General features: G+C 32.8%; 1 protein-coding gene across 1 annotated transcript; it reads right to left on the reverse strand.

Annotated features, from left to right (window-relative positions):
• Positions 1-2,322: 2,322 nt before the first annotated feature.
• LOC123710443 (carboxypeptidase B-like) lies at positions 2,323-6,610 on the reverse strand. The gene is made up of 7 exons (XM_045662315.1): positions 6,498-6,610; positions 6,078-6,290; positions 5,184-5,274; positions 4,629-4,730; positions 4,012-4,227; positions 3,035-3,454; positions 2,323-2,550 (listed from the first exon to the last, which is right to left on the reverse strand). The coding sequence occupies exons 1-7, from the start codon at positions 6,572-6,574 to the stop codon at positions 2,383-2,385; spliced, it is 1,287 nt and encodes a 428-aa protein (XP_045518271.1). The 5' UTR covers positions 6,575-6,610; the 3' UTR covers positions 2,323-2,382.
• Between the last annotated feature and the right edge of the window lie 8,489 nt (positions 6,611-15,099).

Raw genomic sequence — 15,099 nt, forward strand, 5'->3', positions numbered from 1 at the left:
CCTGATAATTGGAGCATTTCCCTGAATTTGTATCAAGCAGTAACAGGCTACAGCTTGTGTTCGATTATCTCGCAAGTTCAAGACTCGGCTGTGCACCTAAAAATGGGCAACTTGGATCAAGAAGGCACGTGCCGTAAGAATGTGTAAATATACAACAGTTATTTTAACAAATTTATAAAAATAAATGTATTTATTGTTATAAACAGTTTTAGTTAACCTGCATACTTGGCTGCTGATGTATTTGTTCTTTGATTATTTTAACTCATTGATTCTATATATATCAATTCAAATAAACTCTTTTGCAAAAGAAATGGCCACGTAAGGAAATTGTCGCTTTCAGTTAAAATTAAATTTAAGGGTCTGACGTAGTCTGTATATTTCGTGTAAATTGCGAAGTGCATTCTGTCAAATTGTATTAATTTTTATAAATTCTTTTGCGATGTGGTAAAGGTGATAAGTGTAATTTAGGACTTCGTGCCTCCGAATATTGGCAGCCAAATGTGTGCTCCTGCTTACAAGCTAACTTCTACTCGAGATGGTCAGCTCGAAGTCCTATCGGCAATCTTGAGCATGTCTGGGATATTCTGAATAGACAAGTAAAATCAGTGCAACCTGACCACAAAACATCAGTGAGAGTGTAGTAGACATTTTCTTGGCAGTCCCTGCCCGTTCTACGCCTTTGATTTGTAAACTTCCAGTAGCGAAACTGGCAGGGATCCCAATCTGCCAATAACATTTTTACTATCCCTTATTACATTTCTGTTGAATTATAATATGAGAATTTAGAAAGAAATCTACAAAGACACCAAAAAGACTAATAATACGTCCCATCTTCGTTTTATTCTCAAGTGATTAATCACCACAACAGACGTAATTTAATACGTTATAAACGTGTTTATAAATAAATAAGAAACCCCTGCACTGTTACAAAAAATATTATTTTATTCCTTATTTATGTCGCGTCATTTATATTCAAAAAAAAAATTCCATTTGGTATAAAGATGACCCTGAGAATAGATATAGGTTATTAATTTTATAACAGCCTTTGCGCAATAGTAAATAGGTCATTACATGCTGAAACAGCTTATGCTTAATAAGCTAAATTAAGCCTTTCCGCGGATCCCGGCACCGACCGAATCTCTAAACCCGTATGTTGAATAAGGTCACTGACTCCCATCAACACCACAATGCGTCTGTATGCACCAAGGCTTTGCAAGTCATTACCAATAGTGTGTTATTTATTCTAACTAAAGCTTTCATGAATAGATCATTATTTATCTTAAAAACTACTACATTGATCAAATTACGAGTATGTATGTATTGTGGACTCAAATTCCGTACTAAGACGCTCATAGACGTCCGTTGTGCGAAAGTCCTGGCTAACATTGATGAAACTATAAAAAAGTATTGGTAATTATCTTTTCTTTGTTTGTTTCTTCATTATTGAATATTTACTTGTACACTTGTATACCTATCACCTTAACATTGTAAAGCAATTATTATTAATGTAATGAATGTCGACGCTTTGGTGCACGGAGAAATTATCACTAAATGAATTCAAAGCCCTCGTTAAACATAAATTAATCAATAAAGCTTTTTATAAATTTGACGAATACTTACTTAAATGATCCTAATCTAATGATTAAAAAGAGTGGCGGAAAGCTTCTTGCCAGTTCTTTTTGCCCGCTCTACGTCCTTGACTTGCGAACTGGTAGTAAATGTAAATTTACAATGAATTTAACTTGTTTTTGACGTTCATAAGTGTACTTGTTTAAGAAGTGTAAGAGTTTGAATTATGGCCAATTTTTTTACCACCGTCATGTGAATTTGTGTGTTTTTTAAATAGATTAATTAATAAACCAATAAAGTATGTGATGATTTTGTCACATCATCACAACAATGTATTATATAAATATGAATAGTTTAAAAAATATGAGAACTGTAATTATTCCGAGATAATAAAGAAAGGAAGATAACTTATTTTAATATACTTTAAAAGGTTATTTGTGAAGGGCTTGGTCTATCCAATTCGGGTTTAGCTCCGACACTTTGCAATGGAAAGGATTATCTTGGAAAAGGGTCACAGTAACATCTGTTATTCGTAGAAAGACATTCTGTATTAGTGTTTTTGTTCAAATTCGAAAATAATTTTGGCAATAATTTGTCATATAAGTTTTATATTTCTTCGTTGAACTACTACGCATTTCTACTACACGCAAACTATTTAATGCGAAAAATTCACAGCCTAAGAGTATGCTCAAAATCGAATTGACTTTGAATTTAATAAATTTGTTTTAGAAAAAATTAAAATACCTTTTTAACAACAGCATTTTTATTTTTACTTATTGGAATAATTCGACTTACAATATTTATAAAATTTTATTAACTCTCAGAATTGATTCTTTCTGCGTAAAACAGCTTTACAAGACGAGCTGAGTCTACAATACCAGCCCAGGTCTCCACGTTTATCTGGTCAATGTAGTCGTCAGGAACTTCGAAACTATACTCGTAACCTGGTAGTTCTAGAGTGTACGAGAATGGAACCACGAGCTGCAAATAAATTTTAAGTATAATATCTTGTTTTACAGGAATTACAGAAATGAAGTTATTAATATCAATTTTTAATTGTTAAATTCGAAAGACGAAAACAAACCATTTCTTAATTCCATTTCAATATATAATTTTTTTTACGTTAAAAATGTGTACGACAGAAGGTAAATCGTGAATTTCTTACTAAGACTTTCAAGATAAAAACTTACGTACATTGCATTTTCAATTTAAAGATACTACTAATTATATACAATTAATACTATCCTAAAAATGAAATATTTGTCAACATAAAAGAGACTAAACAACTTTCATAAATACAAGAACCAAGAGAAAATTAAGAAACGTAGAAAATATCCACCCGCCACGGGACGATATAACTGTTATATTTTACAATAAATAAATAATTTTCTCTGCAAATCTATGCAGTCGGAATTTCAGACAAGTTGGAAAGAAAGAAAGAGATTGTCATTGAATTAAATGTCACCTGTCCATAATCCTGTGCGCTTCCCGAACTTCCATATAAAACTAAATTGCTGTTGCCCACAGCGTAAAATCCAGCTTTATCCAACTTCTTTGTGTCTATACTTGCTCCCATAGAAGCACCGACTTGATGTAATGATAAAACATTATGTGGCAGAGTTGCATTACCAAAACCGTAAAGAATATAATTCCCATGGCTGTGTATATTCAAATATAACTGGATCCTGTCATCTTGTAGAATATCTCTTACGTACTGGGTCTCAGGTTCCGAGAAGGGTTCAGGGCCTGGGTAGACGTTGGAGCAAGGATCAGAGGATATACCCAAGGTGTTAAAGTTGATATCGAAATTTCTGTTTCCGTCTACGCCGTAGCATGTCTCGCTAATTTCTGGACGATAAGAACGCGTGCGGCGCCAAAGACGATCCTGCAACGAGTGGCAATTTCGTAAATTTCTACAAAAAGCTAACTTAGCCCCTTTTTATGTGTTACATATATATTGGTATTAAGAGAATTTACAGGGGTGAGAATGTTATACAAAAAACGGAAGACAAAACGAAGCGTTTTTTATTGGACAATAACATAATATCTCATCACGTGTCAACGCATTTTGGACTAAAGATGCTGTTGACTAATCACAATTCAACAGATTCTTTCATTTTACATTCCCACTACCAAGCACTGGTATATGGCAAGTTTGATTCCAATACTCTGAGCGTACCAATTGTTAAAAGGCTGGCAACGCACTTGTGAGCCTTTAAATGTCCATGGGCGGTACAACTTAACATATGATGAGCTTCCTGTCCGTTGCCCACTTTTACGTAAAAAAACCGTAAATTTATTTCGTATTAATCTTTTTTTATTAAATTATGTTATGTTTTATTTGGGGTAATTAACCCCATATGCGCCAGAGAATATTTTTGATAATATTTTTTTCCATCTTCTGAGTAGGAAATCTACTAAGTTAAACTAAAGGATACGAACGTCAGTATGTGAATACTCGTAGCCATCAGGGTTAACAATTGGGAGTATGATCCAGTCAATATCCTGTAAGAGATCTCTTTCATCGTTCTGTAGATCTTCTACCAATCTATGTATGGAATAGAGAGCGACCGGAGTTGTCACCCACTCACGAGCATGTATTGTCGCGTCCATGAAGTAAATAGGTTTTTTCGGGTCAGTAAAGTTAGATGTTGATATCTGAAAATGAAAATTTTATCAGATAAATACAAGAACTTATGAATGCCATACTTTAATTATCAATGCCTTGCGTCAAACACTGGGTGTGCATCACAAGATTTTTTTTCTATGCGCGGATTTAACTTTGAAAATTTCACTTGTATCACCTCAAAGTCCGCCGTTCCACAACTGAGAACCAGCTAATCAGTGAAGTATTTCCAAACCATTTGGGTAAAGAGCGTACCAGTTCTTAACCGGCACGCCCTCTGGCATTGAGAGTATCCATGGAGGTAGGTTCAAGGAGGCAGACGGGCTCGCGTGTGCTAATATTTATATATTTGGTTTGGTGAGTCTATAAATAAATTAAATTACATGCCTGAATATATATAGCTTTGAAATTACACATGTATTTCAAACATTACCTTCAAATATTTAACGGCCCGACCTTCAAAACTGGGACCAGCATTTACCAATGTAACGATATCGGGATATTCTCTGGCTATTCTCTCTAAGTACTCGTCAACCTAAACATCAATTTACAAAAATATACATTAAAATACACGTATGATATATCTAGCGTATCACTCTCTATTTGATTCCATCTACATTTACATTCATGAAATGTATCTCTCTAACCAGCCAACTGAACATTGTAAACCGATTATGTTTTGTTTATTTCCATCTCTTTATCTTTGATTCATTAGTTAACTCCATTTTACTAAATTATTATAATATTATTGCATTGCATGTGTCGGCTTCGGTGGACGTAGAAGTAGTAACCAATTTGTGTTAAACCGTTACATAAATTTTTGTAAATAAATAAGGTAATATAAGATTTGTAATTTAACTTGTATGTTAACTAAATTCGTTACATGTGGTTCATTCTAATGAAATGAATATATTTTAGGAATTAAAAAAAAATATACTTGGATAGAGTTCTTTTACATACAGTACTTATTACATGTGTAAACATCTACCTCTGCATATCTGGGGTATTTACTAAACGGTACAGCATTATTTCTCTTCATCTTTCTTTCCAACTGGTCATTTTCGTTTTTCTTCAGTGCTCTGAAAATATATTCAATAAGCCTCCGCATATGTATTAAGATGCTGTAATTTAATGAATACAGTGTTGGTCTGGTGGCTTTAATGTGTGAATCTAATCCCTGGGTCGTTTTATTTGATGGAAAATATCGTGAGGAAGCAACGTGTGTCGGGCAGTTGGCTTGTGAATTACAGAACCAAACGATCACGACTAGACCTACAAGGTGCCACTGTTCTCAATGTTGTCCCCACTTACAACATGAATAATAACGTCAGATTGCATAAGTTGCATTCACTTTTCTTTACCAGCTTGCTGTGCCTGACAACATTGAATTTCGCATGATATTTACTAACAGTATGAGCGAGTGTAAATTGCGCAAATAGAAACAAATATCAACAGATTCATCACCGGGATTGAAACGCGTAGGTTTCATTGCCGTTAGCAACTGGACCTTTATAGATGGACAGAGACGTGAATTTTATTGTGTCTATAAAAAGTTAATATTAATGAATGAGGTGTATATATATTATGGGCACAAATGTTTCTTGTACTATAAAATATTTTAATAAGATTTCCTTTAATATATATATATAATCCTTTAGCCCCAGTATAAGTAAAGGTGATATATGTAATGCTGCATTACATATAAAAAGTTATCTTCTTCTTGTAGTGCCTCTCCAGTACTGGAGGTTGGCGGTCAGCTCCTCATACTTCTTCTTATTCTTCACCAAGCGCAGCAGCTGTTCTACGCTGACCACTTCCGTCCATTATCTATAATAGAAGTTATATAAAGAACTCTTTGCCTAAGAGAGAATCTAAAACTTACTGAGCGACATCATGTATCTTTTCATAAAATCCGATGCCATTCCTCTCCATCCCTTCAAAGAAGACATCTCTGTTCTCGGGTGTGGGCATCACGACCGCCTCTCTGACTCCTGGAAGGCCATGCTGCCATATATCCAGATTGCTTTCCACCTCCAGCTTATACAGTGTATGTAGATCATCTGTATTACGCAATAAAACACTGTACACGGAACATCTGAAAATGTTAAATTTATTTAGAGGCTAATGTAGCCCGGCCGTTTGTTTGTTGGAAATTTGTTTCTAGATTCGTTATTTTTAGGTACAATAAACTGTTAAATGACATATGTAACGAAATCAAAGGTCTCATCTAAGAAGAATGTAATTGTTACGCCACTTTTGCAATTACTAGATAAGATATAAATTTGGAAATAACAAAATATACCCTTTGTAAATATCGTGTTTCCCGCACCAGACTAGGCTAAAATTCAGAAATAAAAATGACAATATTTTTACACCCATTTTTTATAATAACACAACCACTAATGCATTTTTATCTGCAGACAAATATAGATTACTATCGACATTTTTATAGTTAGATTAATAATTTATGAGTTATAATTAGATATAATTCCTTATTATCGTTTTACATTTGAAAATGTTATATAATGTCATGTTATGATAACCTACGTAGTAATAATAATACTCTTAAACGAGTTCTAAAAGTTTGGTCGTTGTTGCTGGAAATGCTGCCAATATTGAAGGTACACTACACAACATGGCCCATGGTCTCTACTCAAGGGAAAAAAATAAATATTGGAGGAAAGACTCTAATATTTTAGCCATTTATATATACTGTTACTTATATTATTTAAGACCTAATTGGTAATCATCACATTGATAATACGATATCACGAGGCATCTAATACCTAAACACTTCCCTTTCTCCCACCCTTTCCTTTATTACGTTTTTGACTGTTTTATATTAAATACATTTACTTACAAATTAAAAAAATACACTTCTATCAAATAAAACAAATAATTTGAACTGTAAATCATACTTTTTTGAATAACTTCTAGACTATTTTATTGCGAGTATTGCGAGAACAAAAATTTAATATCGGCTATTATATATTTACTTAATCCAAAATTTAATTTTGTTCCTAACACCCTGTATTTATAATTCTAAGCTAACTTGACTTTAAGATAAGAAACGTACTTAAAAGTTACGAGTTTTGAAGTCCGCATCGACTTACACTTCAATCCTTTAAGTAACGTTCAATCTCAACTTACTAAAGTATACTTTGAGTTAGAAGTAGAAACACGTAGCTACTTTTTCTTAAAATCCATCGAACCACAGAAGTAAAAACTACGTCCAATAAACTGTATGTTTTGAATTTTTCTTTTTAATATACTCGTATTATATCCGAGAGAAGGTATTGATTAGCGTGATTTAGTTTATGACAGCAAGAACCATTTTCATGATTTGTTTGTGATCGAATGGTGATAATACGATTAACTTTAAATGACTAAATAAATCTAAATACGGGTTAAAAACTTAGTGTCTTTACAGGGAACCAACAAGGTCTTTTCCATCTAATAAAATAATAAACATATGTAGGTTTCGCAACTGTTTGCACTACGAAAGTGCAAACAATTGCGAGGTATTGCAATGACATATGATAGTATTGTTTTTTGTTAACATAACTTTTTCACATTGAAAGAAAACTCTTTTTTTTACCGGATTGAAGCTATGAATTATTATAAACTTATAATTATTGTACAAAATTCTACTTTTATCCAACGTTTCTTGTCACCGTGACTGTAAAGCACGCGTAAAGTGCTTAGTGTACTAAAGTGTTTTCTTTCAATGACATATGATATGTTCCCCTTTTTTGGATTAGAAGAATTTTCATACAGTTTTCGCTCAGCACTTTAGAAATTAATTATATGTTATACAACTATGTAGCCCCTCAGCAACTACGACGTATTTTCTTACTCTTTATCAGTATAGCTACCGCATGTTATTTATTATATAACTATTAATACTCAAAAACGTATAAATAAGTGTTTATTAATCATGTGCTTTAATTGATTTAATGTAAGGCTGTTTAAGATACGGAAGAGCTACCTTAACATTTAATATTTCGTCGAAAATAAAACCCAGAACTGCATTGATCACATATCCAAGGAGGTGATAAATATGAGTACACAACACACACTTAAATCATAGAAACAAGCACAATTTCCTAGAAAGCCTACTTGACCACTAAAACAGAAATCCAAACACCGTTTGTCTATTCAAGGTTTCGCATCAGTATTCAGCTGTAAGTAGCTGAGCTTTGATTAAAGCCAGTATTAATCATTCACGTGTTACCAACCAAAACTGACACAGTTCTGTTGTGTCAGACATGGCCTATTTCCTATTAAGCTTCACCCATTTTCCTTTGCTACTCTCATGAATGCATGAAAAGTGCCAGTTGCAGTCTCCCAACAAACTGTTTGAATAGGACGTTTTAGTTTAAGAAAAATGCTGCAGGCTAATGAAGTAAACAAGGGCCTAAAACAATTTATATAGATCTCGACCTAGTTTAGTGAAGGATTCTTAGAAGTGTGGGAAAATTTATTCATATCTTGAATAAAATTAGTTTATTAATTTAGGGCAGTGTTGGCCTTCGAACCTTCATCCCTGCGGTCGTAGGTTCGATCCCCGGCTGTGCATCGTGTTCATTATTATTATTTTTTATAAATTACCTCTGCAAAAAAACACAATTTGACATTACGATCTAGCCTAACTTAAGACAAATTAATAATTAGAAACTAACCTAATTTACTAAAAAGGATATTTAACATAAGAAAGTGTCTAATAAAACTACTTACAGTTTCTGTTAAAGGGAAAACACTCCTTGTGTAGTATTTTAATATAAACATTTATATGTAAAATAGATAGTTTTCTTTGTATAACATTCTGATAATTTATCACATCACATCGTGAATATTGCCAAGTGTTTCCGTTCTATTTTCTTAACAAACATTAACGTCCATTTCCATTTGCCATGTGACAGGAAGTAGATAGTGTCCGCGTCGCCGGTGACAATTTGACAAATGACGTCTCTTGACATTTGACAGTCGTTGAAAAATTGCGACAGTTCTATAAGACGTTGAATTGAACTACATTCGCGATCTTCGCTGTCTTTTATTTGTTTTCAAATTTATACAAATATTTTAGATAAAAACCAAATATAATATATGAGTATTTTATTGTGTAGTTTTTATGTAATTATTTACATGACTCGTGCTCAAACTAATCCAAGTTTATGAAAATTAACTACTATACAAAAAGTGTACATAAAATAGAGACTATATTATTAAACAAATATATGTTAGTAAAAAAGTGCAAGAATTTGTATTATACAATTTGTTTGTAGCAAAGAAACTTCCGCTAGCGGCATTGAATTCTGGTGGGACGTTTTCCCAGGGAGCAATTTAGTATAGAAAGAATAAGGGGGGTTAGACTAATAATATAGTAACAAATACTTTGGCTTGAACTAGTTCAAAATGCGCACAAACACTCACTCAGAAATAATTCAATATAATGAGAATAAAAATATAATCAAATTCAAAATGTGTCTAGCGTAACCCAAGCGAAACAATGAAATCGGCTGAGTAAAGAAATGTCAAAAACGTACTAAATTTACCCTAAGTGCTGGTTTCCTCGCAATATTTTCTTTATCTTATTATTCAGCATCTATTCCGCTATCCCAAACTTAGCACTTATTTTGCTTAATATAAATAAACACTCAATCAATAAATATTTCGAATTCTCAGAAATCACTTCTGATCTAGTACTCGATTTCTAGATAGAGCATGAATATAAATTCCATGGTGAACTTTGGCTGGAGATTCGGCAATTTACCGACCAATTAGTGAAGTGTATGCCGTGAGGTCGCTCAGGAACGTAAATTTAGTGAAGACGAGTCAATTGTGGTTAGCAGAGTTTCTGGTTCAGAGGGCTTTGGTGCTATTGATGTAAAGATACCTTGTTTTTGTGAATTATTTCTTTCTCACATTTTAGCTACACTTAGTTTTATTTTATTTTATATTGATATTTATATTTTTATTAGATTCTTTACGAACTAGAAATTTATCTTAGAAAAATTAAAAAAGAATGTTATATTGTAAATACACAAATTGAGCACATCAGATCTAAGCTCTATTCACTTATGGGATCACTTCTAAACATTGCTCAGTGTATCCCACGACAGATACGTTACACCATCTATAACTCGTTGGTCAAGCCGCATTTACTTTTATATTTGAAGTATGAGCAGCGCCGCCAAAACCAAATTAACGAACATTCAAGTATTGCAAATTAAAATAATCAAAATACTGTTCCAGTATAATTAACTTTCACCTTACCTAAATATTGAGAAACAAACTTAATGAATTTAAAACAACTTTATATTTATATTACAGTTGTCAAAAAAAATTATAAAAAATTCTCTCCACACTAGTATAACTTTCTCCAAACCGCAACGCAATTATTTTCAACGCCGATATAGAAGTTTCACTTCAATTATAATAATATAAAAAAACCTTGAATCCCTGTGGCAGTGCACCTTTGATGCTCGTAGCATCGTAATATCTACCAGACGCCAACGTAAATCTTTAATTAGCGCCTGTGCACTGAACACGGCCCAAGGTCGTTACTCCAAAGGGAACAAAATCAAAAGACATTTATATTTGAGCAGTTTATAGATTTTTTAGTTATTAATTATTTCAATGCTATATTACAGTTTAAACATCGAGCCTTTGATAATTTAGGTTTAGGTTTAAAGACTATTTCTCAAAAAAGACAAAAATGACACTTACATGAGCATAATACTTTAGATTAATATTACGTAGAAGTTGTTCTTAAAATAATGACAATAAAACGATAGCCGTGCATACAATAATCTTAAAAGTAAAAGTAACTATTTACATAACTTGTAATACTCTTAAGATCTTATTATTGATCATAATTATTATGATATTAATTAAAAAAGGGTTCTAATATTATACTTAAGCGTATAATTTTGTTTCGAAATATTGTTTACTCATCACTCACAATTTAACTTTTCACGTTAAGCCGTTTATGAATTTCAGCAGAGACTGATTATTGTTGCTAATTAAAAGCAAAGTCAAAGCTAAAATAGCCGGACGAAATTCTACTTTAGTAAGACGATTATACAATGTGTTTTGTTACTTATAAAGCCGAGTAATCCTTTATTTATAGAACTGCATAATAAACCCTCATTTATATGAGTGTGTGTATTTGAACCATTTAGGATATGAAACTGTCTAGCGTAAGATCGCTATATTCATTACAATATTAATTAATTAAAGAGTGTATGTACATTAAAAATATTTGATATGATTTTGGTTTTCTTTGTAGTAGAGACACTTTTGACATGGGGTTCAAGTACGCGGATTAAAGATTTGAGTTGGTACGTTGGTACGTAGTAGGGTGGTGTTTCCACGCTTAACGAATAAGCAACGTTATACAGCGGGAAAATGCTGCCAGCAATATAGGCACACTGTCACAGGGACCAAACTTTTTAAATTTGTTTTAATTTTCTATTTATTATATTTTTTTATTATTACTATGTAGTTTAAGAAAATAGTAAATATTGAATATATGTGTGTTGGATTGGAATAAATTACCATTTTTAAAAATATTAATTACGTAATCAAACAAAGTCGCTAATGCAATGTGAAACCCAACGACGAACGACCCAAAAATGAAATCCTGGATTATTTTTACTGAAGACTATCTATATACTATATAAATTGTCCTTATCTATGTGTAAGTTTTTTTCACAAAAAGTATTTACTGAATAGATTCAATTAATAGAAGAATAAACAATTTTGGCAGTACATATTTTGTTTCAATCTGAAAATGTACTTTTATTATATAATAAAATGTTTTCTCCTAAACATTACCTTCTACGGTGTATTGTTCGTAACTACGAAAATTAACTAAAGAACTACGCAACCGGAGGCGGAAACGTAAGAACGTATTTTTTTGTAATCAAATTTGTTAATTGAATGCTTTCACAGAACCGAAAAAAAAAGTCATCACGGCTCCTTAACCCAAATTTTCCTTAATTCCATTTTCTTTCCTTTAATAAAAGAGTAATCAGACACGACTAATATAGTAAATTGTTCTTAAAATACTAATACGAAGTTGGCCGTGTCAGGCGAATTTTATAAACTACCCCTTTTGCAATTTAGACCATTACACTCTAATGCACAGAGTCTCTAAGAATCCTTGCTTATAACGACAAAGTGTCCGGGCACCCTAAAAATGAAAACAAACGAGTAGAGTAAATGGGTACATTAAATTCCGTATATTACACCATTACGTAACATTTTTATATTTATTATTTAAAAGATTCGTATTTAATTATTTCTTAGAAAAAAATCTCTCTGTATATTTATTATTTAAAAGTTAAGTTACTTAGAAAAAATCTCGTTGCATCTTTTCTGTGGACCCGGGAATCCGAAAGCTACATCCAGGATGCTCCCTTACCTCGATAAAATGTCCCGCTCCAAGCACTGGATCCTTAAATAATGAACAAATGCAGTACGGTATTATGGTTAAAAGTGAGTGCGGACGCAGCAGCGGTTGAAAATGCAACTACATTTCTGTGTGTCTGCAAGTTGCGGTTCGTGTGTCAAAGTCAAAATCGCCAAATGTCATCCTTCTTTGACTGACACCGATTTAGCGCAAACAGCAGGGTTGAGATGAAATGCTTTCGATTCTGTTTAGTTATTTCATTTGGTAACGGAAAAATTAAGCACTCTTTTAACTACACACTGTATTTTTTTTGACACAAACTATGTCACTTCAATGTCAGAAGAATGCCCGTGCGCATTTGCCACAACTAGTTTTGCATTCTAGTCTCTACTCCGACTCGACCATCCCACTTCGGGCGTATGTTCACAAACACATCGACATATTAAACTTTAACCCAAAAATAATGTAGAATACATTTCATTACTTAAAAAAACCTTTTTTTTAGTTTAATTGTTCTCTTTCTAATCTTAGCTACGTTTGACTTCAACTCGCGTCGCCGCTTTTTTAAGCAATTTTCGTTCGGAATTAGCACGTACTCGTAAATAAGGTGTCGGTGTAGGTGACGGCCAGTTTAATTAGATTCACGTTGTAAATGTATGCCGCAATAAACGCCCCGTGTCTCGCTAAGACCACATAAATTTGCCGACATTCTGTGACTTTTACCGTTGTATATTGAACATTCTTAATGACGACCCGCCATTGAGATTTCACCCATTTGTTTGCAAAATTCTTGCATTAAGCTTAGGTTTAAGGAAAATTTTGTGTATTTTTGTACACGAGAGTGCAAAAAGAGTTGGTCTAGTGGCTTTATCATGCCATTCTCATCCCTGAGGTCGTGGGTTTGAACCCTGTACAACAATGTATGCTCATTTAAATCTCTTGCTCGCGGTGAAGGAAAACATCAAGAGGAAATCGGCATATGTTAAGAAAAAGTGGTAGATAATTCAGATTTCTAGAGTTTAGTTTCGTAAAGAATGTTCGGTCGTGTGTGCAAAGCCAGTGTATCGAGTAAACAAATTTCTGTACCTCTTGGATGTATATTTTTTTACAAGTGACCAGATTTGCCTGCCTCGACGAAACGATGTTTATGTCGTCGAGAATCGAACCTGGTATCGGTTCACAAACTAAGTGTTATAATCTAAGGTTAATTTAGAAAAGTTCTAATAATACAAACTTTGTTGTTAATTTAATAATGACAATTATTAATAATTCAGTATCAAATAATGTTTTGAAAAATCTTATTTTCTGATGTTTAAAACTAACAACTTACACAACAAAATAAAATATATAAGTTTTCTATATATTTCCTTATATAAAATAAAAGACACATGCAGACACAATTAACTAGCTGAAACTGTGGAATAAAGGAAGTTGTCTTTGTTGGAGAACAGAAGTTCTGGCTTCAAAGTTTTAGACCTCACACCTCGAGGCAAAGTTCAGCCTATTATCTAGAACCTGTACGTAATGTTTAGTTAATTCTTGTTCGTTTAATTAAGTAATTTCTATAAAATGCATGCATTTATTTGCATAATATCTCAATCAGTGTCAAATCTCAATCATGAATGGATTTCACAGAAATTTGTTTTCACTTGAACATATTGAAAATATTTCATTCAATATTTTTATATTAACTAAAATACAATTTTTTTACAGGTTGCCCTGAATCGCTGATTACCGGTAAAGCTTGCTTGTTGTATCCATTTACTTTAGTCTTCAATATTGATTTCTTCAAGTCAAATTAATTAAAAATGTTAGTAGGAATTCCACTCGTACCAAATCGTGCAGTGCAGTACCTGGGGATGTCAACAACGAAGGGGAGAAATTCCAGCGTGTTGCATGGAGCATTATCCGGAGTTCAATATATAGAAGACTGAAAGTCAGGCAACTGAACGGCGATGGTCAAGATTTAAGAGTTGAGATTCGACGAATGAATAGTCGTTTTGTAGTACTCCACAAACGAATACACTTGAGGTTGATAAAGTTTCTTAAACTTCAGCGAAAAAAGGTTTCGCCAAAAGAACAAATTCCAACAACAAGTACAAAATATATACTATTGGTTTATTTGTGAATTTATATTATATATATATATATATAATAATAATTTTGTCAGTGGTAACATATAATGTAACTCTTATTAAGAATCTTGCCAGTCCCAAAACATAGATAGCAGAAAACGCAATTTTCTCCTTAATTATCATTAATCTATGTAAGCCCAACCCTTCTATCAAACGAAATCCACAATGATCGGAAACAGAAAAGCGGCTCATGAATTATTTATGGCTACAAGATTTAGGGTCTTTGAAGCAGCGAGCCGGAGGTTAAATGATTCTAAGGGTTAATTTGAGGCAACGAAATGGGGCTCGTAATAAATTGTTTTTTATTTAGATCTAATGTTGTCCCAATCTTATTCAATTTCCCATTTATTCTA

This window comes from Pieris brassicae, chromosome 5 (genome assembly GCF_905147105.1).
Source record: "Pieris brassicae chromosome 5, ilPieBrab1.1, whole genome shotgun sequence".
Taxonomy (NCBI): Eukaryota; Metazoa; Arthropoda; class Insecta; order Lepidoptera; family Pieridae; genus Pieris; species Pieris brassicae.

What these genes read in the sequence shown, in the direction of transcription:
- LOC123710443 (XM_045662315.1), bottom strand. Translation starts at nt 6,574, where the DNA reads ATGGGTGTAAAAATATTGTCATTTTTATTTCTGAATTTTAGCCTAGTC. An exon ending in AAACACGATATTTACAAAGG is followed by an intron (nt 6,291 to 6,497) that starts GTATATTTTGTT and finishes TAACATTTTCAG; the next exon opens with ATGTTCCGTGTACAGTGTTT. An exon ending in ACGAGTATTCACATACTGAC is followed by an intron (nt 3,455 to 4,011) that starts GTTCGTATCCTT and finishes CACTCGTTGCAG; the next exon opens with GATCGTCTTTGGCGCCGCAC.